General features: G+C 48.3%; 1 protein-coding gene across 1 annotated transcript in view; it reads right to left on the bottom strand.

The window, feature by feature from the left end:
• Window positions 1-11052, bottom strand: part of GNAL (G protein subunit alpha L) — a 93635-nt gene extending 82583 nt beyond the window's left edge. Inside the window, exon 1 of the mRNA XM_060310289.1 lies at window positions 10532-11052. Coding sequence (XP_060166272.1) covers window positions 10532-10829 — 298 coding nt within the window. The 5' untranslated portion in view covers window positions 10830-11052. The remainder of the gene's footprint in view (window positions 1-10531) is intronic.
• Between the last annotated feature and the right edge of the window lie 13823 nt (window positions 11053-24875).

Genomic DNA, 24875 nt, shown 5'->3' with positions numbered 1-24875 from the left:
TGTTTTCCACCCCCACCATGTCCCTGTATTTCTGTGTTACTGCTGTTAAATTATCCTGTTCATCATAAACTATCGGGTTCTGTTGATTTCACATTCACGTTGATAAAACAGGGTTTCAAAGTATATTGACATCTTAGAAAATTCCACATACTCACCCTCCATAAATATGTAAATGTTGGTAAGGTCCATATCTAGAAACTTGGAATTAGACCATGGATAGTGCAAGGCAATTGTACACGGCAATTAAAATTATAAAAATAGAGGCAAAACTTGACATTATTCGCTATTGAACAGATATTCTGCAGGTTAGGGTATAAGGTGCAGAGTTACACGTGGTTAAGAACAAAAGGCTCCAGCAGACAGAATATTTAAGAAACCACTGCAACGCAACAACAGAAAGACAAATAACCCAATTACAAAAGGAACAAAGTATTTGAACAGACATTTCTCAAAGGAATATGTACAAATGGCCAATCGGCGCACCCAAAGATGTGCAACATTAGTCATCAGAGAAATGCCAAGCCAGAGCACAGTGTATACCATTCCACGCCCACTAAGATGGCTGTAATAAAAAAAAGATGGACAATAACAGGTGTTGATGAGAACGTGGAAAAATTGGAACCCTCACATGTTGCCAGTGAAAATGTAAAGTGATTCAGCTGCTTTGGAAAACAGTCTGGTAGTTCATCAAAAAGTTAAACAGAGAGTTACCATATGACCAAGCCATTCCACTCCCAGATATGCACCCAAAAGAAATGAGAACATATGGTCAGACAATAACCTGTACACGAACATTCACGGCAGCATTAGTCATAATAGCTAAAAAGTGGAAACACACATTTTAGCTATTATATCTACCAACTGAAAGAACAGATAATAAGTAACAGGTGGCAGATCCATACGGTGGACTTTATTTGGCCATAAAAAGGAATGACGTGCTGGTCCATGTTATATGGGTGAAAACATCCTGTTAAGTGAAAGAAGCCAGACACAGAAGACTACATATTGTGTGACTTTTTACACAAAACGTCCAGAACAGACAATTCCATAAAGAGATAAAGTGGATCAGTGGTGGTCAGGGGTGGCAGGGGGAGGGGTGAGTGCTAAGCGGCAGGGGGCTTCTTTTTGGAAAGATGAAAATGTTCTGGAATGAGGTAATGGTGATGGTTCCACAACCTTGTGAATACGCTAAAGATCTGCTGAGTTGTACAGTTTTTAAAAGGGTGAATTTCATGGTATGTGAATTATATTTCAATTAAGAAAAGAACAGATGGCAATCTTTCTGGGTTGGAATTAAAATGCACGGCAGGATTTCCGCGTTCTCATTTCTGTTTTGTCAACGATAGTTTCCCATTTATTTTATGCCAGGTTCTGCCAGGTGGCATGGAGGTTTAATAGATAAACCAAAGTGGACATGACTCCCATAGGATACAGTCTGATCATGGATTCCAGGTAAACTTATGAATGTCCATAGCAGAAGGAAAGGTATTCTAAGGGAGTTACATATAAAATGAGCAGACACTTCCAACAGAGGGGATCAGGAAAGGCTTGGAAGAGGAGGTAACACCCGAGATGACCTTTGAAAATGGGGGAGGGGATTCCAGGGGCAGAGGACCAAGGGAAGCCAAGGAGCCAGCGAGCAGGTGGCATAGATGCTTTGGTGTGGTGGGTCCACCTGTGTGTAGAGGGGAGTGAGCCACGAGAAACGGGGGAAGGGGGACAAAGGGTACAAACTCCCAGTTGTAAAATAAATACGTCCTGGGGATGGAGTGTACAGCACGGTGACTACAGTTAACAATACTGTATCGTGTACTTGAAGGTTGCTAAGAAAGTAGATCTTGAAAGTCCTCATCACACACAAATTTTTGGGTGACTATGTGTGGTGACAGATGTTAACTAGATTTATTGTGATCATTTCACAATATAGACAAATACTGAAACATTTCGTTGTACTGAAACTAATATAATGTTTTCTGTCAACAGTATCTCGATTAAGCAATACTAAAACAAAGTAACCTCCTAAAAAAAAAGAAAGAAAAGTTTGCCACTTGACCCTGTGGTCTTGGTCTAGAGCCTCGGTCAACCCTACAGTCCCCACCTGCTGGGGTGCAGCGGGGGTGGGAACGAGGGGACAGGGCGCCTGCCGGGCCAGCGCTTACACTTGCTTGTCACCATCTGACCTAAGCCTGACATTCGTGCCTTTACTGAAAGACATGCCTTCAGGCACGTGCAGGACACTGGAGACGCAGCAGGAAACGCGAAGGATGAGGTCTCTGGCCCCAAGAGCTCACTGGCGTCAACGCTAAGCAAACACGTGAATGAAAATGTAATTCAAAATGGGTTAAGTTCTGTGAAGTAAAGAGCTGCCCAGGGAAAGAAAAAATGGGCATCAAATAAGGCTTCTCAACAGAGAAACAACAAAGGCAAGATGTGAAGCTAAGATGCGTTCATGCAGGTGCAAGAAAGGGGACCCGTTCTCCAGGCAGAGGGAGCAGTGGGGGGGGGCAGAAATGGCAGGGACAGAGGGACAGAGACAGATGGTGTAACGTGCCCTGAAGGGGCGGTGCTCGGTGATATTTCACACACACAGATACACACACACGTACACACAGAGACCCACAGACACGCACACACATAGACATGCACACACACACAGTCACACACACACACAAACACGCACAAACTACACACAGACACACACACAGAGACGCACACACAGACACATGCACACACAGAGACACACACACACAGACACACAGAGACATACACACACATGCACGCGCAATGGCAGACACGTGGTCGGGTCCTGAAGGGCCTCAGAACAGCCTGACATTAGGTGGGGAATCTCGTTCTCTCTCCCGTCTCAGGAGAAAACGGTCCATCTCTCCGCATTAGAGGACGTGAACCTTCCAGCCGACAAACGTCACATCCTGGGTGTCATTTCCAGGATTTTAGAAATATGGCTTAGATATTGTATTTGCTGCCAAACACCAAACTATCAGCACAAAGACCAAAGAGCAAATCAGAACTGATGCCTGATATCTCTTCCCGACTAGTGGTTCTGACATTTCTTGTTGAGATTTCATCTGCTCCCTGGTCCACCCCTACCAGTGTTTAAACCTCAGGACTTTAAGTGATGCCTTATGGTTTCTCCCAAGAGAGGAGAAAGCCCTGTCCCTTACCCGTGGGCTCCCAAGGAAACAACTTGCCTTCGAAATGCCTAAGAGTCTTTAGCTTGCAATAGTGCTTGGGATTATACATCATAAAATGCACTGTCTAAGACAGGAATCCAGGAATATTTTCATTTTCTTACAATGATATAGCAAAAACCTATGCTTCTGTCCATTTCATCACTGTAAGGAAACAGAAGAAATTATGAAGAAATCAATGTCTTTTTTCAAAGATTAATGGTGAAATTAAGTTTAGAAATAATTTTAGAAAATATTAAATGCATTTATCTTAAAATGCACCTTTGAGGTTTGGGACAAGAACAGATACCAGTTGGAAACAATGTTAAGCTCTCACTTGAGCTGTCCACCCAGAACTGTTACCAGAGCCTCTTTCCTCTGGGCTCCTGAGACTTTGTGAAGTTGGAGCTGCTGGTGAACACACAGAACCAAGACCCGGGACAGACAGAGCCTGGCTGACGCCTCCTCTGCCTCTAACTTAGGCTGTTTGAGCTGGAATTCTATCACAGTAGAGTCTGGATGATAACAAGTGATTATGATTTCCCTACACAGTTGGCCCAGTGAATGGCTTCCTATCAGCCTTCTGCCTTTGCGTTTCAGCTTTACAACTTCAGTTTGGGGTCCTGTTTTAGAGAGAAGATAGGGGAGAACAGAACAGAAAAGTAGCAAGGCAGCAGGGGACCCGGTAACAAAACAGTTTATAATTTAATGATTTCCAGTGGATGTTCCCGTGACGCCTGGCATCACCCGGGAGCTCAGTAAATGGCTAGAGAAGCAGTTAATCTGACCACAACCCCCCTTTCACTCTGACCACATGGCAGAGAGATTAGCTACACCACCCTTGCCCTCACTCACATACCACGGTCCCATTTCAGCATCTGGTGTTTAATCTTTGGGATCATTAGAACACAGATCCTACAAATTGTAAGTAAGGATCTTTGTATTAAACATATTAAATTTAGGTATGGTGTAGCACAGCAGTCCCCAACCCTTTTGGGACCAGGGACCGGTTTCATGAAAGACAATTTTTCCGCGGATGGTGTGTGGCGGGGTATGGTTCAGGCGATAGTGAGAGCGATGGGAGCGGCAGATGAAGCTTCGCTTGCTAGCCCACCACTCACCTCCTGCTGGGCAGCTCGGGTTTGTAACAGGCTGGGACGGGTATGGGTCCACAGGCCTGGGGTTGGCGACCCCTGGTGTAGCAAGCCATAATTTATTATCTCATTCTATAATTAGAATTGTCCCTCTTTTGAGTTTTGATCTATCCTTTTAAAAAATCCTTTTAAAAACAGCAAACATTTATTAAGCCTCTACTATATGCTAGGCACTATTTTTAAGGGCTTTATCTTAAAAAAAGTAAAATTTAAATACATTGAAATGCATAGATCTTAAGCATACAGTTTGATAAGTTCTCACATGTTTACACCTGTGTAATCACTGTCCCACTCAAGATACAGAACATTTCCATGACCCCAGAAAGGTGCTTCACGACCTTTTCCAGAAATCTGACCCCTGAAACTACTGTTCTGATTTCTATCACCATCGACTGGCTTGACCTCTTCTAGAATTCAGTATAAACAGAATCATAAGTAGATACTCTTTTGCACGTATACATAACACTCAAAAATCTCATCCATGTTGCTATGTTATCGATCAGTACTTTTTTTATTGTTGAGTATTTCGTTGTATGAATATACACAGTATGCTTATTCACTCTCTGGTTAGTGACACTTTGAGTTGTTCCCAGTTTTCCGCTATCTTGAATAAAGCAGATAGAAGCATTTTGTATAACTTCTTATAATAAATGCATATTTTCATTTTTCTGCTGTAAATTCCTAGGAGTGGTATTGCTGGGTCATAGGATGTATGTTTAACTTCATAGAAAACTACCCACTAATTCTGGGAAGTGACTGTACAATTGTCCTTGTGCCACCAACAGAGAGTGAGGCTTTGGCATCTAGATCAGGGCTCAGCAAACTTTGGTTTGCAGCCTGTTTTTGCATAGTCTGTGAGCTAAGACTCCATAAGTGGTTGGGAAAAAAAAATCAAAGGAATAGTATTTCATGATTTAAAAATTACATGAAATTCAGATGTAAGCATTTATAAACACAGTCTTATTGGAGCACAGCCCCACTCGTGTGCTTATGTGTGGTCTACGGCTGCCTGCATGGCGCAGCAGAGCTGACTAGGTCCCACGGCCTGCCCCTCATAAAAAGAGTCTGCTGACCCTGTTTTATATCCTGGTCAGCACTGGAACTGTGGGTCTGTAGGCCACCCTGGTAGGAAGGCCACCCTGGTAGGAGTGAACTGCTGTCTGTGGTTTTAATCTGCATTTCCTTGATGACCAATCATGCTGGCAGTGTACTGGTTTTTCACGTATCTTCTTTTGTGTACTGTCAGCTCCAAGTCATTTCCCCCCCCCTTTTTTTTTGGCCGCATCTTGTAGATTGTGGTATCTTATTTCCCTGACCAGGGATCGAACCCGGGCCCCTGGCAGTGAGAGCTCGGAGTCCTAACCACTGGACCACTGGGGAATTCCCTGTTTTAATCGGCATCTTTTTATGTCAGTCTGTAGGATTCCTTTCTTTGTTCTGGAAACAAGTGCTCTGCAGGTGCATGCTCTGGGGATGTTTTCTCCCAGTATGGGTGGGGCCCCGCTGGGCCAAGAAATCTTACGAGGTGATTTATGATCCCATTTCACAGATGAGGAAAGCAAGTAACTAGATTTTTTGTTTTTTTTCTGAAGAGGAATATGAATACTTTCCTTTCCCGGCTGAGCTGGAATGTTTTTGTCTAAACCCTGGTTATTACGCTCCGGGCCTTCCCTGCCCATCCAAGCTCATTATTGTGCCCAAGCCCAAATGGGAGCAGTTTCTTCTAAGAAAACACCACCCGTCAGAGGGGGAAGTGGGTCTGAGTATTAAATAAACATCCTCCACTAGGGCGCAGGGAAGTGCATCAGACCAGCTGCGTCTCTGCCCGCCTTTCAGGCCAGACAGCACCGATCTATGGATAGCTGGTGTGCAGGACGCTGTTACGTTAAATTAAGAAATGATTCTAAAGTAAAGTACCAGGTACTTTAGAGCTTTTGAGAGAGAGAATTACATAACCATCCTTCCTGGCCCAGGAGGGAAGGACGGACAGAAAACGGCCATCTCCCCCTGGGTTTTGCTGCTTCTTTCCAGCGCATGGAATTTCCTTATACATGAAAAGCTCTAATAGCCAAATGAGAGGGCCCAACCTCACCTTCCAGAGGGACACCATGAAGGCTGATGGGGCGTTGTGACTAGACTGTGGATGCAGCTGGCGTGGGGCAGGTGCCGGGTTTCGATGGTGGAAAATATGCTGGGCGTTTTGCTGTGCATTTGCTCCAAGTGCAACCTTAATACACCGTTTTCCGACAAACCCCTCAAAATGGAAAAAAAGAATCCCTGGTCCCCTTTAAAAACAAATCTATTCTATGAGTGTACTTTGATCTTTCGGTGACCTCCATGTGGCCTCCCTTCCTCCAGGCCCTGCTCCATCCGCCAGCAGACTCGGCGTGATGGCGCTGGAGCCCTTGTCTCTGCACTAGGCCACAGGGATGCCTCTCTGCTGACCCTCCTGGGCAGGAGCTGAACTCACAGGTGGGTGGCCCGAAACACGGCCCAACATCCTTCTGAACACAGGCCATCCCCACATCAAATGACGATTAACTCCAACTTACACCCTCCTGGGCTGTGCTTCCTTCTAAGGAGAGGTGTGGGTTCAGGGTCCGTCCAGACTGGCCTTGGAGGTCCACGGCCCCATCTGCTCGTTCTCACTGCACCATCCCTTGGGCCACATCTGCTTCCTGAGTCTTGCTCCACTGATTTGAAACGGGGAGCTTTGTGTCTGCAGGATGCCGGTGCCAGTTTATACAATAGAGTGATATAGAAGCTGTGGCTGCATCTTCTCCCCGGGCTGTAAGGACGTGTTGTGCATGTGAGTTTGGAAAAGCCAAGGCACAGCCAGAGCATCTGGAATTTCTCCTGACTTTAAAAGCCATGGGACTACAGGAGGCTGGGGCAGGACAAGGCAGCAAACTGAAAGGGAGGCGTCCTGGGGGTCCATGCAGCTCAAGTCCACAGCACGACTCAAGAAAAGAGACATTTATCTGAAAAAAAGTGATCAAAACCTCCCAGTGGAGAACATTCTGTTTTTCTGTGACTGTACCAAGTACTTCCTCTTAGAGACACGGACAGAGGTCAAGCCAGCGTTCTGGTTTCTACCAACAGCCAAGTACAAGAGAAAGGCAGCAAGTGTCCCACAGAGACTGCTTCCATCTCGAGAGATGTATTCCTGGCAGAAAAAGACCAAACACACAGGAAAACAACAGGAAATAATAGAAGGAAACAAAAAACATGAATCTTAACCACAGTTGGCCATTTTCAACTTGCATAATTATCTGGAAAAAACGATAATATCAAATGAATACTTTTCCAATCAGAATGTAGTGAACAAGAATTTACGTCATAGTCAACAAAAGAGGCGGAAGAACAATCAATGGCATCTACTGTCATGACTGTGTCATGACCCTATGAGCTCAGCTGCAGAAAGATTCACTTGAAGGATGGGGAACCTGGCTTCGCTTGCTGTGTGTTCAGACAGATTACATATTTTGATCCCACACCCAGTCTCATCAACTGCGTTTTGCTGGTGTTGACCTGGGGTGGCTGTCCCTACAGCCCAGTGCTCGGCCTGTGGAAATGTCCCTTTAGCTTGGGAGACATCCGACTGAGGTGAGACTTGGTGGCCTGTGGGCCACAGCAGGCACACAGATTGTGTTTTATTAATTTGAGCCAATGGTTAAAAATAAGGAGGTTTCAGATGAAAATGAGCATTTCCCTCTTATTCTGGAAATTCAAGACCCGGCAACACTGGGTCTGAATTCTCACAAGGCGACAGTGAGATGAAGCTAGGATGCACTGTCTCTGTTAGACCGACACCTGGTCTGGACTAAATGTCACCTTGACAGGACAGTTTGTGCTGCACTCTTGCTGCCACTGGTGGGAAGATCCACGACATTTTCCCCCCAAAGTGTGAGTCACCTGACTATGCATCACGTCATATATGATACTGACACACAAGGCTGAGGCAGTGTCTTTAAAGGGACAGTCTCTCAACATGTTATAAGAAACTGCTCACTGTTCAAGTCTTTAGATCTCACCTCCCAGGACCCTTTCACAGAATCGTTAACTTTAAAATTTTTTCTATATATTGAGCATCTTCTGCTTCACATATCCTTTTAGACACTTCTGTCCGGCTGCACAATCACATTAAAACAACGTTACATTGCCAGAACTGTAGACCTTATTTGTTTTTCTCTTATTTTTTGAGACCACAATTCTCTCCTTTTTGAGTTATTTTAATTTGGTGCATTAAAAGAAATTTGACTGGAGTAATTTCTGATTTCTTTCCAGAAGAATATGTGGTTGGGGATGTACTTTGAGCAACTGTATGTCTGGAAATCTATTTTCCTCTCACAGTCACACACACACACACACACACACACACACAGAGTGGTTTAACGAGGTACCAGGTTCTAGGATCACCATTCTGTATTTTCAGACCCCTGGAAACATTGTTCTGCCCTGTTCCAGAAGTTAGCACTGTAGATAATTCTGCTTCTGATGTGTCCTCTTCCCTTTTCAGATAACCTGATCACTTCTATATTTTTTGTTCTTTGTTACTTCAAAAAAAGTCCCTTTATGTTAGAATTCAGATATTTCACCGGATACAGCAGCTAGGTTTGTGCTGTTTTAGTCATTTATTCTTGCAATGGTGAGCCCTTTCAAAACCGAAGACTTAGTTGTTCCCGAGATCTTAAAGAAAAGTCTCACTCATTTATAAGCAGGGATCTTCCTCCATCGTGGGCCGGGTTCTTTCTTTGTGCCCAGGAGGGAACAGAACTCAACAATTATTCTTCCTTATAGGTCACAAAATTGGGGTCAGAAGCCCACGTCTTGCTTTTTATTCCCCCCTAAACTTTATTTTTTTTAAATTTATTTTTAAATATATTTATTTATTTATGGCTGTGTTGGGTCTTTGTTTCTGTGCTAGGGCTTTCTCTAGTTGTGGCAAGCGGGGGCCACTCTTCATCGCGGTGCGCGGGCCTCTCACTATCGCTGCCTCTCTTTTTTTTTTTTTTTTTTTTTTTTGCGGTACGCGGACCTCTCACTGTTGTGGCCATTCCCGCTGCGGAGCACAGGCTCATGGACGCGCAGGCTCAGCGGCCATGGCCCACGGGCCCAGCTGCTCCGCGGCATATGGGATCTTCCCGGACCGGGGCACGAACCTGTATTCCCTGCATCGGCAGGCTGACTCTCAACCACTGCGCCACCAGGGAAGCCCTCGCTGCCTCTCTTGTTCTCGCGCGCAGGCTCACGGGCGCGCAGGCTCACGGGCGCGCAGGCTCACGGGCGCGCAGGCTCACGGGCGCGCAGGCTCACGGGCGCGCAGGCTCACGGGCGCGCAGGCTCACGGGCGCGCAGGCTCACGGGCCCAGTTGCTCCGCGGCATGTGGGGTCTTCCCGGACCAGGGTTCGAACCCGTGTCCCCTGCATTGGCAGCCAGATTCTCAACCACCGCGCCACCAGGGAAGCCCTCCCCCCTAAACTTTAAAAGCCACAAGTAGCATGAGGAACCCAGGCTTTGCGAGCACAGAGAATGTCTCCGAGTTGTTCACAGGAAAGACTGTCCTACTCGCTGAGAAATGCCAGCAAACGACGCGGTCTGTACCTTCAAGCACCGGTGGTGGTGTGCCCATTTTCTTGTGTGCAGGTGGCACAGCGAATGTTTCTGAAGGAGGAGCAAACATTACGACGGCACCAGGCTCGAACCTACTCAGTGAGACAGAAGGCCCGTACCCTGGGCTGTGGAAGTTATTTCTCCAAAGGGGACAAGCCACACCCACCAATGTAAAGGCCTCGTGCACTTGCTTTCACTCGCGCCCTCAGAACAAAGGCCGCCGCTGAGGAGGTGAGATGCACGAGGCCCCTCCGCGGCTGCACGCCCTGGGGATGAACCGAGTGAGGACGAAATTCCCGGGCAGGCTCCTTAACCGGTAACAAGTGAGCCACGGGCCCGGATAACACGGTGTGGAAAAGAGCAGAGTCACCAAGCAGCGCGTTCGCGGCCCAGTCACTCAAGTGGACGCTGTCGGGTAAGAACCACTCGAGACAGAACCCGCGGGGCCCGCGGACGCCCTGAGCCCAGTTCCCAGCCCAGCGTGCGCCGGGCTCCGCGCCCCGCCCCACGCCCCCCGCGCCTCCCGTCCCGCGCGCCCCGCCCCGCGCCCGGTTCCCCGCGCCCCCCGTACCCACCGAGCAGCAGCAGCCGGTGAGTCCGCCGCAGGTCGCGCTTCTGCTCGCGGAGCCGGCGGTCGATGCTCCTGCTGACCCGCCTGGCCTCGCGTTCCTCCGCGCGCTGCTGGTCCGCGCGCCGCCGCCTCTCTTTCTGCGCCGGGGTCCGCGCCGCGCCTGCCCCCGCCGGGGTCCGGACCGGGGTCGGGACCGGGGTCAGGATCTGGTCCGGGGTATGGTCTGGGCCGGACCGCGCCCCCTCCAAGGGCGGCTCCGGGTCCCCGAAGAGCAGCGGCCGGAGGCTGTGGCACAGCCCCATGTGGGCGCGGGGCGCGGGGCTCACGCCGGGGCCCCAGCTGAGGGACTGGAGGGGGCTGCACGCGGACCCGGCGCGGCGCTACAGCCTGCAGGCTGGGGGGCACGGATGAGGCAGGTCCGCTGCCCCTCGCTGCCCCCGAGGGCCATTCCGCGTTTTCCACTGGTGTAGGGGGCGGCGACCGCCTCGGCAATAGATCACCTGACAACGCGGACTTCGGGCTGGACGGGCAGCCCCGAGCCCCGCCCGGCCCCCTTACCGTAAATACCGCCGCCTGGCCACTCCCCCCCCGTTACCGTAAGTACCGCCCCTCGTCTCAGTTCCCATTACCGTAAAGACTGCTGCCCGAGCCCGGTGCGCAGCTGCGGACAGTGCCGCTGAGGCCGTGGCGGTGCCGCCGCTGCCCGGAGCTGCCATTGCAGCTCTTAAAACACCTCCGTGGCTGTGATCTTGGACAGTGGTCAATAGGGACGGAGAGCCAGGTAAAGGGGTGGGATGCTAGCTTTGAGATCTTGAATTCCCGGAGCAGCTGCAGCGCTCTCTTCACCTTGAGGCGCTGTTTCCTGCTCATCTTACACACGTGCACACACTTCGGCACACTCTTGACCCCTACCTTAAACTATTACACCTTCCATCTCGACAAAGTTTCCAAATCAGGAGGTCCAAGACATAATTTTCAACAATTTCTACACCTAGTAAAAAATTGAAAACAAGTGCCAATTGTCACATACCGTTTATATTTGCTAAAAGGAGAATACGGAATATAGCTCAGGGAGGAGCAGGCCGCTTCCAGACCCTGTGCCCTCTATCCACACCTCCAATCCACCAGAGATCCCTTGGTTTTCTCCTTAATTCTCACATAATGTCCATCATCTTATAGGGCTTTTGCAACACATGAAAATTTCAACATACCTTTTAAGAAACCTGCTATAACACGTGTTCCTTGATTTCGAGCAAAATGACATGGGATGTTATAACTGATAGGTAAATATATCTAATAAAAATCCCGTTAATAGAGCAAATTGGGCCGTTTAATGCAACACAGCAGTGGGCATTTGGAGTAAACTTTATATTTGATTAATTTTTTAAATAAAAAAATAGAGATCCACAATTCACATTTATTTTAGGGCCCTGTTAATAACAATGCCATGTAATGCTTTTCACCTAATATTATGCCAAATTTTTTGCCAAAATTATACTATACTTTTAGATCTTTGAGTAGAACAAAGGAAATTATACTATACTTTTAGATCTTTTAGATCTTTGAATAGAACAAAGGAAAATCTAGTTAGAATCAAGTTAGAAATCAAGTTAGAAAATCTAACTTGAGAAGACAGAAGAAGGTTCTAAATATCACTGTCATGTGCATTCACTGACCTCCATGTATCCACTTGTTTATTAATATGTATCAAGCGCACACAATTTGCTTGGCTTCCTGGTTGGTATTGGGTGAAACAGAAGACATGGGTCATTTGTAGAGAGGTGGATGGACCTAGAGTCTGTCACTCAGAGTGAAGTTAAGTCATAAAGACAAAAACAAATATCGTGTATTAACACATATATGTGGAATCTAGAAAAATGGTACAGATGAACCTATTTTCAGGGCAGGAATAGAGACGCAGATGGAGAGAATGGATGTGTGGACACAGTGGGGAAGGGGTGGTAGGATGAATTGGGAAATTAGGTTTGACATATATACACTACCATGTATAAAATAGGTAGTTAGTGGTAACCTGCTGTATAGCACAGGGAACTCAGCTCTGTGCTCTGTGGTGACCTAGATGGGTGGGATGGGGGGGCAGTGGGAGGGAGGTCCAAGAGGGAGGGGATATATGTATACATATGGCTGGTTCACTTAGTTGTACAGCAGAAACTAACACAACGTTGTAAAGCAACTGTACTCCAAAAAAAAAAAACAAAAACAAAAGACGTGGGTCCTCATGGAGTTTGTACACTAGGAGGTGGAAGTATGTTCAGTCATATAAACACAAGCCAATGTGTTTATTATATAATGCAAATTATACAAGTGAGGAGAAATAGGGAAGGTCCAATTTAAATTGGGGAGGGAAGGGGGTTTGTGTATGATCAAGAGAAGGCCTTTCAGAGGAAGGGATATTTGAACCGAGATCTGAGAAGTGCATATTAATTCCTTTTCTGTTATAACTTAGTTTACTATACACACTTTATCAAGTCGTATCACATGAGATGGATAACAATGTTTGTAAATTAAAGTCAGCTGAAAATAGAAGCAAACATAGTACAATTTTTTAAAAGTTTAAGCACATAAAATAAAATGCACCTAAATGAGAATTCACTCAAATTTAATAGTTTACTTAGAAAAAGAAAGAGAAGACAATATTCCCTCTTGGTACCTTACATAATAAACTGAAAAAAACCCTTACTATCCTATTAAAAGAACTCTAGGGAAAAAATGCTCTGCCCCTTGTGCCCACATTTCAGTTTCTTTCAAACACCTCTAATTACATCCTATTGATGGAAATAATCGATAACAGTCTATAATAGGAACAGAAAAGAGTTTTATCTGAGGCAAACTGAAGACTATACCCCAGGAGACACAGATTCAAGCAGCACTTGGGTTGTGTTCCTCCAGACTGCAAAGTGAGGGTGCCTAATAAAGGAAAAAACCGCACAATTAGGTGAGTTGTTTGTCAGGAATGATAATTGGATCTGGTAAGAAGTGAGGCGCTTGTTAAGCCAGGATTGGTTGGGGTCTGAAGTCATGGCATAGTTACAAGGGGAGACGTTGAGACCAGAAGGTTGCAGCTGGCAGCTGTTACCAGATTCTGTTTTGAGAAAGGCTTGCTGGTGTCCTTGAGTTTGATACAGTTCAGAAAATTCAAGTTCTCAGTGATGCAAGAATGTGTCTGAAACCATGTCCACAATGGACACCTGGCTCCATTTTGGATGCCTGAACCACAGTTACTCCATTTTGATTTTTAAATGCATTCTTGTCTTTAGTGGTTCAAGCAGATGCAGATGGACAATGCGTGGTTGACAGGCCAGGAGGCAGGCTATTCTAGTGAGCATAAAGTTCAAGCCAAATCAGGTGTAAGCCAGAATGACTTCCCCACACCTCAATATGCGAAAAGTTTTTCCATCAATACTAATTATTAGATGATTGAATTATGTGGTCTATGCGTAGGATAAATTAGAATAAAATATTTAATATTTGTATATAACTGTTAGTAAAATTTAATGTTTTTTCTTTAATCTGGATAATTTTTTTAAATTTAAGAATCATTGGGTCATAGATGTAGGCAATTTCTAATGTCAAAGAATGATTATGAATCTGAAAATAGAAATCATGAGGGGAGTCTAAGTAAATGTAACATTACAGCATGTTGGTATAATATGTAATCTTATGTATAATCTTCACTGCTGCAGGTAGAATTTTTCCGTTCTTAATCCATCTTTCTCTGAACTTCCTTTTTTTTTTTTTTTTTTTTGTGGTACGTGGGCCTCTCACGGTTGGGGCCTCTCACCGTTGTGGCCTCTCCCATTGCGGAGCACAGGCTCCGGATGCGCAGGCCCAGCGGCCATGGCTCATGGGCGCAGCTGCTCCGCAGCATGTGGGATCTTCCCGGACCGGGGCACGAACCCGTGTCCCCTGCATCGGCAGGCGGATTCTCAACCACTGCGCCACCAGGGAAGACCTGAACTTCCTTTTGAAGAGCAAATAGTTATGATGTAGTGAAAGGTTATGTCTAAGGTCTTTGTATGGATATCGTGCTTAATTGATGAAAGTGGCACTTTATTATTGCCATTTTTGCACATTTTGACACTGTTCCATTGGAAACATAAGTAAAACTATAGGAAAGAGTTAAGACCAATTTGGCTTCCTCTTCCCCTAAATTGGGGCTATGTTTGATTAGTATGCTATATAGTCCTAGAGGAGTCATTAAATAATGCGACGATAATGTATATAATAATGTAGCCATTAAAAATGAAAGTGGAGGGCTTCCCTGGTGGCGCAGTGGTTGACAGTCCGCCTGCCGATGCAGGGGACACGGGTTCGTGCCCCTGTCCGGGAAGATCCCACATACCGCGGAGCGGCTGGGCCCGTGGGCCATGGCCGCTGAGCCTGCGTGTCCGGAGCCTGTGCTCCGCAACGGGTGAGGCCACAGCAGTGAGAGGCCCGCGTACTGCAAAAAAAAAAAAAAAAAAAAAAAGGTCTGTTCAAATTTTTGCCCATTTTTTATATTTCTTTTCTTTTTTTTTTTTTTTTAACACCATGACCAAGTGAGATTTATTTCAGGGGTCCAAGGCAGGTTCAATATTTGAAAAATATTAATTGCAATTCACCAAATTAACAGACTGAAGAAGAAAGATCACATAACCATATCAACTGATACAGATATAGTATTCGACAAAACTCAACACTGATTCACAATTTTAAAAAACTCTCAAAAAGGTAGAATAGGGACTTCCCTAGTGGTCCAGTGGTTAAGACTTTGCCTTCTAATGCAGGGGGTGCAGGTTCAGTCCCCTTAGAATTTTTAAGGTATTCAGTTGACTTTTAGTTTTTAATATTGCTTTTGAAAATCTCACTGCCTTTCTTATTCCTGATCCTTTGTATGGAGCCTTTTCCCTCTGGAAGTTTATGGACTCTCTTCTTGTTTTCAGGGTTCTGATCGTCACAGTGTGAGTCTAATTGCATACGTTTTGCTAGGTACTTTCTGTTTTCTCATTTTTTAAGGCTTCCTTCCATCTAGAAACTTGGTGTTTCAGTTTTGAGAAAATTTGATTCCTTGATGATTTTCTTGTTCTTTCTTTCCTCTGTTATTTCTAAGACATCTGATCATTCAGATGTTAGACTTCCTGATGCTAATTCTCTTATTTTCCCTTTCTAATTTTCCAGTTATTTGTCTTCTTGCTTTACTTTTGTGGGTGATTTTTCTCAACTTTAAATTCTAAACATTCATTGATCTCTTAAAATAACACACATTTATTGAGATGTAACTCACATGTCATAAAAAGTCACCCTTTTAAATTAAGTGTTTTTACAATTAAGTGTACAATTAGTGTTTTTTTTTAAAAATTTTTTAGTATAATCACAAAAGTGTACTACCACCACCACTTTCTAATCCTGGGACATTTTCATCATCCCCAAAAAGACCACTGGTATCCGTTACAAGTAACTCCCTGCCTTCTCTCCTCCCAGCCTCTGTGTCTCTGTGGATTTGCCTGTTCTGGACTTTCTTATGAGTAGAATCACACAATACGTGGCCTTTTGTGTGTGGCTTTGTTCAATCAGATAGCGTTTTCAAGGCTCATCCATGTCGTAGCTGTGTCAGTGCTTTATTCTTGGGTTGTTATCAAATAGTATCCTCTTGTAGACCGCGCTTAATCTGTCCATTCATCAGTTGATGGGCGTTTGGCTACTTTCCTTTTTGGCTACTATGAATAACACCGTGATGAACATTTGTGTACAAAATCTTGTGTGGACATACATTTTCATTTTTCTTGGGAAGTGCTGGGTGTGTTTCACTCTTTGAGGAGTTGCCATGCTGCTTTCCATTTTACATTCTTACTAGTAATGTATGAAAGTCCCCTTCTGCACATCCTCACCCATACCTGCTGTTTGTCTTTTGGACTATAGCCACCCTAGTCGGTGTGCCATGCAATCTCATTGTGGTTTTGATTTGCATTTCCTTGGTGACTAATGATATTGAGTCATTGATTTTAAAATTCTGCTCTCAAACTCTTAATTTCCCATCGCTTTTTCCCTTTGGTTGTTCAGATATCTGTATCTTTTTTTTTTTTTGGTGGTACGCGGGCCTCTCACTGTTGTGGCCTCTCCCGTTGCGGAGCACAGGCTCCGGACATGCAGGCTCAGCGGCCATGGCTCACGGGCCCAGCCGCTCTGCGGCATGTGGGATCTTCCCGGACCGGGGCGCAAACCCGTGTCCCCTGTGTTGGCAGGCGACTTCTCAACCACTGCGCCACCAGGGAAGCCCAGATATCTGTATCTTTATCTATCTAAATATATAAAATCATCCTGCCCTTGTTTAATGGGGACATAGATTTCCTTGCCTCTGTGAGGATATTAATGAGAATATTGTGAAGTTTTCTTATTCTTGAATTTATATGTTTGTTTTAGTGTCTTTCACTCTGTATCTTTCCCTTCATATTATCCAGCCATCTTTTGAACTTAGAAGTGTGTTGAAAGCCCCGTGCCCGCGGGCATTACTGCTTTGCGCTATCTTCCCTGCAGGGTGATGTGGCCGGAGGGTTCCACCAGTGGAGCATCTGTGGTCAGATTCTCCAGAGACGTTTCCTTCATGCTTTTGCCCAGAGGGTCTAAGCTGGAGCTTGGGTCCCCATATTCTAACAGCTTAGTGGGGGGCTCATCATTCAATCTGTAAACTTTCAGTTAGTCCCTCTATTTTCAGTACCGTCATCCCTCCTTCAGCTGTCCAGCCCAGTCCAGACATCCTGATTTATCTTCTCCAAAGAACAAGGCTCGGGGCCCCTGCTGGTCCAGCTGCGGGGCAGTTGTTCAGTGAGTTGAGTGGGGGAGGGGAGGGAAGGGGTCTGACTGCTTTGTAAAAACTTTGTAGCCCCGAGATTACCCTCATTTCTGGATCTTTCTATCATATCTGTTATGTCCCTGCATCGTTAGTAGTCAGGTGCTCTGGGAGTACCCCCCCGCCCCACTCTCTTCTGACCTAGCTTTCCTGGACCTGCGATGCCAATTACAGATAGATGGCAGTAGATCCATCCGCCTTCTGGCTTCCAAAATTTTGTTTGCTTCTCTGCTACACTCTTTCTCTTTTTAGGTTTCTTTCAAGGTAGTGGGGTTTGTTGAAAACCCTTGATCAGTTTTGAAATAGACACCAAAATGAAGAAGTATCAACAGATTCTCTGTGCCTCTTGGATCACAAAATCCAATAATACTTTGATATAAAAGAAGCCCTATTGTGGTCCCCTTGTAAAAAAAGGACTTTGTCATCTGCAATGTCTGTCAAACCAGGCCAACTCCTTTTGGCACCAAGACCTGTGAAATGGAGAACCTAGTCGAGGTTGGTTTCTGTCTTGACACCAAAATGATGGCTAGAGAGCTAGTTTGGTTCATGCAGAAATCGTACAACAGCCTGCGTGTGAATCAGACTTATGAAGCAAAGGTCTTAGGCCCAAAAGCACCTGTACGTGCTCTAGGTTAACACGGATGCAGCCTTCAGTAAACATTTACTGTCGGCTGGTCCATGTAGGTTCTTCAATTAGGTGCCAGTGGTGGTGGGGATGCAGGGAGGGGAGGGATGGTTTTCTACTCTCCAGATCGTCCTTATGGATCCTTCTTTGAGGAAGAACCTGTTCAGCTAAGATCTTGCTCCACACCTAACCAAGAAACTAGAAGAAAGTGAACAGGAGCTTCATCTTCTCTTGGCCAGATATGCAAACCTATGTTCATCCATAGCTCTGTTTCCCGTCTTTTATCCAGGGGCCATCTCTGCTCCCATTAGAGGCTGCCCACCTGCCTCTGCCCCGGTGTCAGACCCTCCCACTGTCTCAAGCATTTGTTTTCCTGCAGTTCTCTCTTCTCTTTCTCTCGAAATATTCCCAGCAGGAACTCAGGCCTGAGTCCCTCTTCCAGCCCCTTCCTTCTGCCGCTGGCTGCCAGCACGGCCCTGGTCCAGGTCAGCGGAGGCTCTGTGCTGCATGCCGGCTGGGCACTTCTGTATCCCCATTGAACTCAGCTATGTTCGACACAGTTCTTAGAATTTGGCTTGTTTTTTGTGACCACACTCTTCCGATGTCCCTTCTTTTTTAGCTGCTTCTCCTCGGCCTCCTTTGCATCCCCACTCCTTCTGCTTCCTCTCTAAGTGGTGGTGGGTCCGCAGGCTCAGCCTTTCCCAGGTGGGTCCTGGTTAAAATCCAGCCCACAGCTTAAATCCTGCCTGCGTGTGGATGATCCCAATTTCTACCTCTTCCCCTGAGTTCCAGATTCCTGTATTTCATGAATGACTTGGCCTCTCTGTTTAGAAGTCGGACGGTCACCCCATGTTAACCTGTGCAAATGGAACGCACACTCCTCCCCCCCAAACTGATTCCTTGTTCTCTCTTCCCCAACTCAGGTAAGGAGATCGGGCCTCATCCACTGCTCACAACAGACACTTGGAGTCTCCTCTGTCCCTCTGTCTCTACCACCTCCACCTTGGTCCAAATGATGACTTTCTTTCACTTGTTGTGTTTTTTTTGTTTGTTTGTTTTTTGTTTTTTGCAGGAGCCTAATCTAAATGTCTGCTTCTACCGCAAAGTGGCTGCAGGGATCTTTTTTTTCCTTTTTAATTAATTAATTAATTAATTAATCTTTGGCTGCGTTGGGTCTTTGTTGCTGTGCACGGGCTTTCTCTAGTTTCGGCGAGCTGGGGCTACTCTTTGTTGTGGTGCACGGGCTTCTCATTGCGGTGGCTTCTCTTGTTGTGGAGCACGGGCTCTAGGCGCACGGGCTTCAGTAGCTGTGGTACTCGGGCTCAGTAGTTGTGGCTCGTGGGCTCTAGAGTGCAGGCTCAGTAGTAGCGGTGCATACGCTTTGTTGCTCTGCGGCATGTGGGATCTTCCCGGCCCAGGGATCGAACCCGTGTCCCCTGCATTGGCAGGCGGATTCTTAACCACTGCACCACCAGGGAAGCCCCAGGGATCTTTTAACAACATAAATCCACTGACATCACTCTGTTCCTCATAAGCCTTCCGTGGTTTCCCTTTGCATTTGGAGTAACCCCACCCCCTTGCCCTGTCTTGTGCTCCTGCCTGAGCTGGTCTCTGCTGGCCTGGTGCTCATCCTGCTGCTCCCTCCACAGCAGGCCTTGGTCCATCCCCACCCACTGTCCTTCTGTGCCTTAAACACCAAGGGCAAATCAAGGTCATTCCTGCCTCAGGGCCTTTGCAACTGCCCTTTCCTTGCCTTGAGAGCTTTCCCAGGAGGCTAGCAGCTCAGCTGCTGAGTGGCTGGGAGTCAGGAACAGGAGCCTGATGTGGGCTCCATGGGAGGGGGAAGCTAGTTTTTCTAGGTCACTGTGTCCCTGTGTTGAGCTCGGTGAATGATTTTAATCATCATGTCCCAAAGGCAGAAGAGAGGGGGCAGAGTGCCAAGAAGCATTCGGAAAGCAAGTGAGGTGTCCTGGCCCCCACCCCATCTCACCTCCCATCCCCAGGCAGGGCTCTCCAAGCCCGGGAAGGAGAGACAGGAGGAAGGAGTTGTGTCCCGTCTCCTGGGTGTCTCACGTGGGGTTTCGGCACAACCCAGAGGGAGAGAATTCCGAGTTCAGGCTGCAGTTTGAAAACAGGGCCCCAGAAAACACAGCCTGTGTGCCAGGAAAGCAGGGGTCAAGTCAGGCGGGGGCTATGTGGCCGTCCTCGAGGAGAGGCTGTGACCCCACCAGTGTCACCGAGTCACAGGTGTTCACAGTAATGGAGAAAACCCCCCAGAGTGAGGCTGGGAAGGAAGGTGGCAGGAGCTGGCTCCCCCGGCACCTCTTTCCAGCCCCTGGTCAGTGACATTGTGTAGGGGGTTTGAGACTGGCTGTGGTGGGATTGTTTATATTATGGAAATTAGCAAATGCTAGAAATCAGGACTTTTTTCTTTTCCCTGGAGATCCTGGTTTACCAGTACACCCCTGGGAACAAACCTATAATTGACTGAGGGATTCATTCAATCTGGGGGAAACAAGGTCTCTCAATAGAAGTTTGGTTGGGTTATAGGAAAATACATGTTGTTCTTTGCAGGCACAAGGTTGGGATAGCAATTTCTTTTTTCTATTTTGGCCATGCGGGATCTTAGTGCCCCGAAGAGGGACTGAACCCATGGCCCCTTGCGGTGGGAGCACAGTCGTAACCACTGGACTGCCAGGGAAGTCCCTATTTTTCTTTTTTTTTTTTTCCATGCTGGAAATGGTCTTGGGTGGGGTTCCCCAGAACCAGACCCTGAGACAGAGATTTGGATGCAAGTGATTTGTTAAGGAAGTTCTCCTAGAAGAGACTGGTGAGAGAATGGGGGAGTTGGGTGGGACGGAGCCAGGCCCAGTGGGCTTTCAAGGTACGTCTCAGCCTCGTCTGATCCCGGACCCCTGGATGCAAGTCACAGAGCAGTCTGGTCCTGCCTGACCCCGGGGCCTGAAACTCCCAGGTAGTTCCAGCTCTCAGCGGGCAGCCCAAAGGTGGTCGTCTGAGGAAGCTGGGGACAGACTTAAGTCCCGAGAACCTGATCAGAGTGGTGCCGGTGGCGCCGGAGGGTGAGACGGATTTACTCCTTGGTTCTTGGCCCACTACCCTCACTGGTCTGTGCAAGGCCCCTGCCTCGCTTTACTGTCCCTGCCTTATTCCCGACCCCCCACTTCCGTGTGCGCACAGGCACCCAGGCTCACGTGCGGGATGGAGGTGTACACCAGTGACAGCACCTGGGCAGGTGGGCACCTTGGAAGATTACAGGTTTACCTGTGTGAGTATGTGTGAGTTTGCAGTGATTCAGGTAGGCTGAGTTTTCCGAGGGCACCCACCCAGGCCCAGAGGTGGGGAGGAGCAGGGCCAGGCCCCCTCCCTAGGACTCAGGAGCTGCATCCTGCACATGGGCCCCGGGGCTCAGGTGGCGGCTGGGCATGTGCATCGCCCTGGGGGCTGCGGGGACGGCGGTGGAGGGCGGCACACACTGGCAGTTCCCACGAGCTGTGCACCCACGGCGCTGGGAAGGGTGAGGGATCTGTGGGGCGCTTTCCGGGGAAGCCAGGCATGGCTCGTCAGCATTAGAATCGCTGCTGGAGCGGCAGCACCCTTCGCTGGGGGGGTGACCCTGGTACCGTGCACCACAGCACTCCTCGCCCCAAGTGACGGAGGGTCCCAGGACTCGAGTCAGGCTCCCAGAGGAGGCTGGGAAGTGCGAGACCCTGGAGCCGCACTCGAGTTCAGCTCACTCCTGGCAGAGGTTCCCATGAGTGCCTGGTGGCAAAGAAGACTCAAGAGCGAGAGGGGGCTCTGGGCGGGGGGAGCTCAAGTTTATTAGGCGATGGAATTTGTCATGTGAGCGACAGGCTCACTTCAGCACCTGCTCCGGGGAAGCCCGACCCCCCCCCGAACCTCTGACGGGGGCTCGGCTCCCTGTCTCCTGGCCCTGGTACCCCCACGGACCCCCATGAGGGGTGGGCTCCAGGGGATGCCCTCCCCTGCCATGCCTGACTGGGTCGGGGTGGAGCCCTGACCTTGGGTGACCAATGTCAAAGTCAAGACTTAGTATCAAGAAAGTCTCCAGTCTCTGTTTGATATGATATGTTTTGATATGTGTAGGCTCAGGAGCTGCGGGGCAGCCGAGGGGCCTGGGGGTCGGAGGAAGCCCGTCTGCGAGAGAAAAGAACATGATAGAGGCTGGGAGGGGAGCCCAGGTCAGGCCCAGGGGCACCAGAGGCCTTTCCGAGGCCCAGCTGTGACCATGGCTCTGGGGCCTGTGAGACAGGCCTGTGGGCAGTGCAGCCCTTGTGTTTGCTTCTCCCATTTTCCTTCTTTCGGGACTTCCTCCTCAGCCTTTCAGAAAACCTCCTGGCCCTTCCTGAGTTGGGCTGGGCGTTCCCCTGTGCGTTCCCACAAAACAGCCCTCGTCCCCCACCAGGCTGGGGGCTTCCTGGAGGGGCCACATCTTGATTCATCTCTGTCCCCGTATTGTGTGTCGTCGAGCCTGGCACACGGAGAGCTCAAACAGAGTGCCCGACAGAACATGTGGTCCCGGGTATGTCCCAAGATGAGGACGGGACAGCTTCATAGCTCTGGGCGATGACAAGTTCCTTGGTGTCTTGAGCCGAAGATGGTGTTGGCCACATTGTGGGTGTGGAGCCCGATCGCGTGGATTAGACGCTGGTCGGGAGGGATGTGTGGAACCGGAGAACAAACTGAGCAGAATTTCCAAGTAGTTTGCTTGTGAGGGGAAGAGAGTGTAGCTAGCATCCAGGTGAGCATGGAGGGTGAGTGACCAGAGAAGGGCAGGGGTCCTCGGCCCAGGCTGGCCCGGCCGGGCAGAGCTTGGCTGTGTCGCCGCCCCTGTCCTGAGACTGTGCAGAATCTGAAATGACAGATCCCTGTGCAGAATCCGAAATGACAGGTCACAGCTGGTGGTGTTTAGGCACAAGGGCCAGTGGGTCTCGGACTAGACCCCAGACCAGCCATAGGGCGGGGGAGGGTCCCCCAGCCAGAACAATGTTCTGTAGCATTATGCTCTTTCTAACAAATAGTTTTGTGTGATCCTGAGCTTTTGACAAAGTAGTTAAGTGTGTTCAAAGTGCCCAAGCCACTGATGGAGACCATCACCAGCGCTGGACACTGCCGAGAAACTCCCGGAAAGTGGGCAGGTTCTGGGGTGGAGCCCAGGAGGCAAACCCAAGATGCTGGAGGAGGTGAGGGTCTGGTCCAGCCTGGGGCCAGGATGGGAGGCAGTCCTGAATCAGTGGCAGTTGCTTGGAAGCCGTTGATGGGGGTGGGGGAAGGTAGGAGAGGGGGGTTGGAACCCGAGGCAGTTAGAGGGAGAGGTTCTAGCAGCCCAAGTGCGCAGGTGCAGCCGGCCACGTGCTGGGCTTGGGCGGAGGGGACGTCAGGCCGAGGGCGACCTGTGCCCCTTCCCTTTTTGGGCTTTGAAATTTCCCGAGTTTGGTGCTGCCAAGTCCTGAGACAGGGGCTGAGGGGGCAGGGAGGGGAAGGCCTGGGAGGAGGGGTGCTCTCTGCCCTCGCCTCTCCCTTCAGGCCGCCCTGCCCTGAGGGCACCTCTGAACCTTTCTCTCCTCCTTCCCGGAGAGATTCTGGGCCCAGACAGCAGCATCTGTCAAGAGTGTGGGCTTGACACCGATGTCGTCTTCTGTCCCCCACGCGTCCGGCTGGACCAATGGAAGAGCAGGGGAGGGTCCACACGCACTGATTGCCCCGGGCTCCCTGCGCTGCTCTGGCGCGCTGGGGCCCCTGTGTTTAATCTACGCTGCACAGAGCAGTTAGAGTGAAACAGCAGGAAGCAGCCCTGGCAGCCCCATCACAGCTCTGACCTGACTGGTGCCCTGTCGCCTGGCCCTGCCCCGGCCCCCCGCCCAGCCTCAGACCTCACAGCTCCTCTGCCCATCCTCCTCACCCTCACCCTCCATCTTGGAGGTTTTCCTGCCCGATGGTGCCTCCCTGGGGAGCTCTGTCCCCACCTCCTGTAATTTGCTCAGGGTCTCCCCACGGGAGGGGGCTTCTCAGCCGGCACTCAACACCTGGCCTCTGGTCTCTCTGTTACAACCACCCTGTGTGTTGGGCCGGCAGGAAGCCCCATTGCCTTTAGTCCCTGCTTAGAAGCTGTGGAAGCTTGATTTTATGGACTGAATGATCAGGGTCTCAGTCTGGCTCTGGAGCGTGCAGGTGTTTCTCACACTCTGGCTGGGGGTGAGGGCCCCGGCACCGTCTCCCCAACAAGCCAGCTCTTTCTGGGTCGTGTTCTCTGCTGTGCTTCCCCCACCCCGGACGCCCCTCTCTCTCCCCTCGGCAAGCCTGTTTTTCCACACTTGATTTCTCTTCCTCTGGATAATTTCCAGGATTCATTTTGAGATGGTTAACTTTTGTCACTTGATTGGACATCTCTCACGGATAGTTCTTTTTGTTTGTGCATGTCTGTTTTCCCCCAACCACTTTAAGTTCGAAAAGGATAAAGATTGGATTTTGTACTTTTCACAGTGCCTTGCAAGCACATGAAAAAAACTTCAATAAACTCTTAACTTGAATTGGTTTATGAAAAACAAAAAAAAATGAGAATACATGATTCCTGCTAGAACGTGTGAGCACGTGATTGCTTGAGGCCAGAGATTTTTTAAATTGTTTTGATCATTCTTGTATCTTTGGAGCCTGGCATATTAATAAATATTAGCTGAGTGAATTCATCTTTGAAAATGTGGTGGGGAAAATATCCTTATTCCACGAAACTTTAATATTTTCTGATAATAAAAAAAAGCAACATGGAACTAATGCTCCTGATTTGTCCCTGTCAGTAGTTTTGTGGGTTTTTTTTTTTTTAATATTTATTTATTTATT

Source organism: Globicephala melas, chromosome 13, assembly GCF_963455315.2.
Source record: "Globicephala melas chromosome 13, mGloMel1.2, whole genome shotgun sequence".
NCBI lineage: Eukaryota > Metazoa > Chordata > Mammalia > Artiodactyla > Delphinidae > Globicephala > Globicephala melas.
This window is presented reverse-complemented; position numbering and strand designations above follow the sequence as displayed.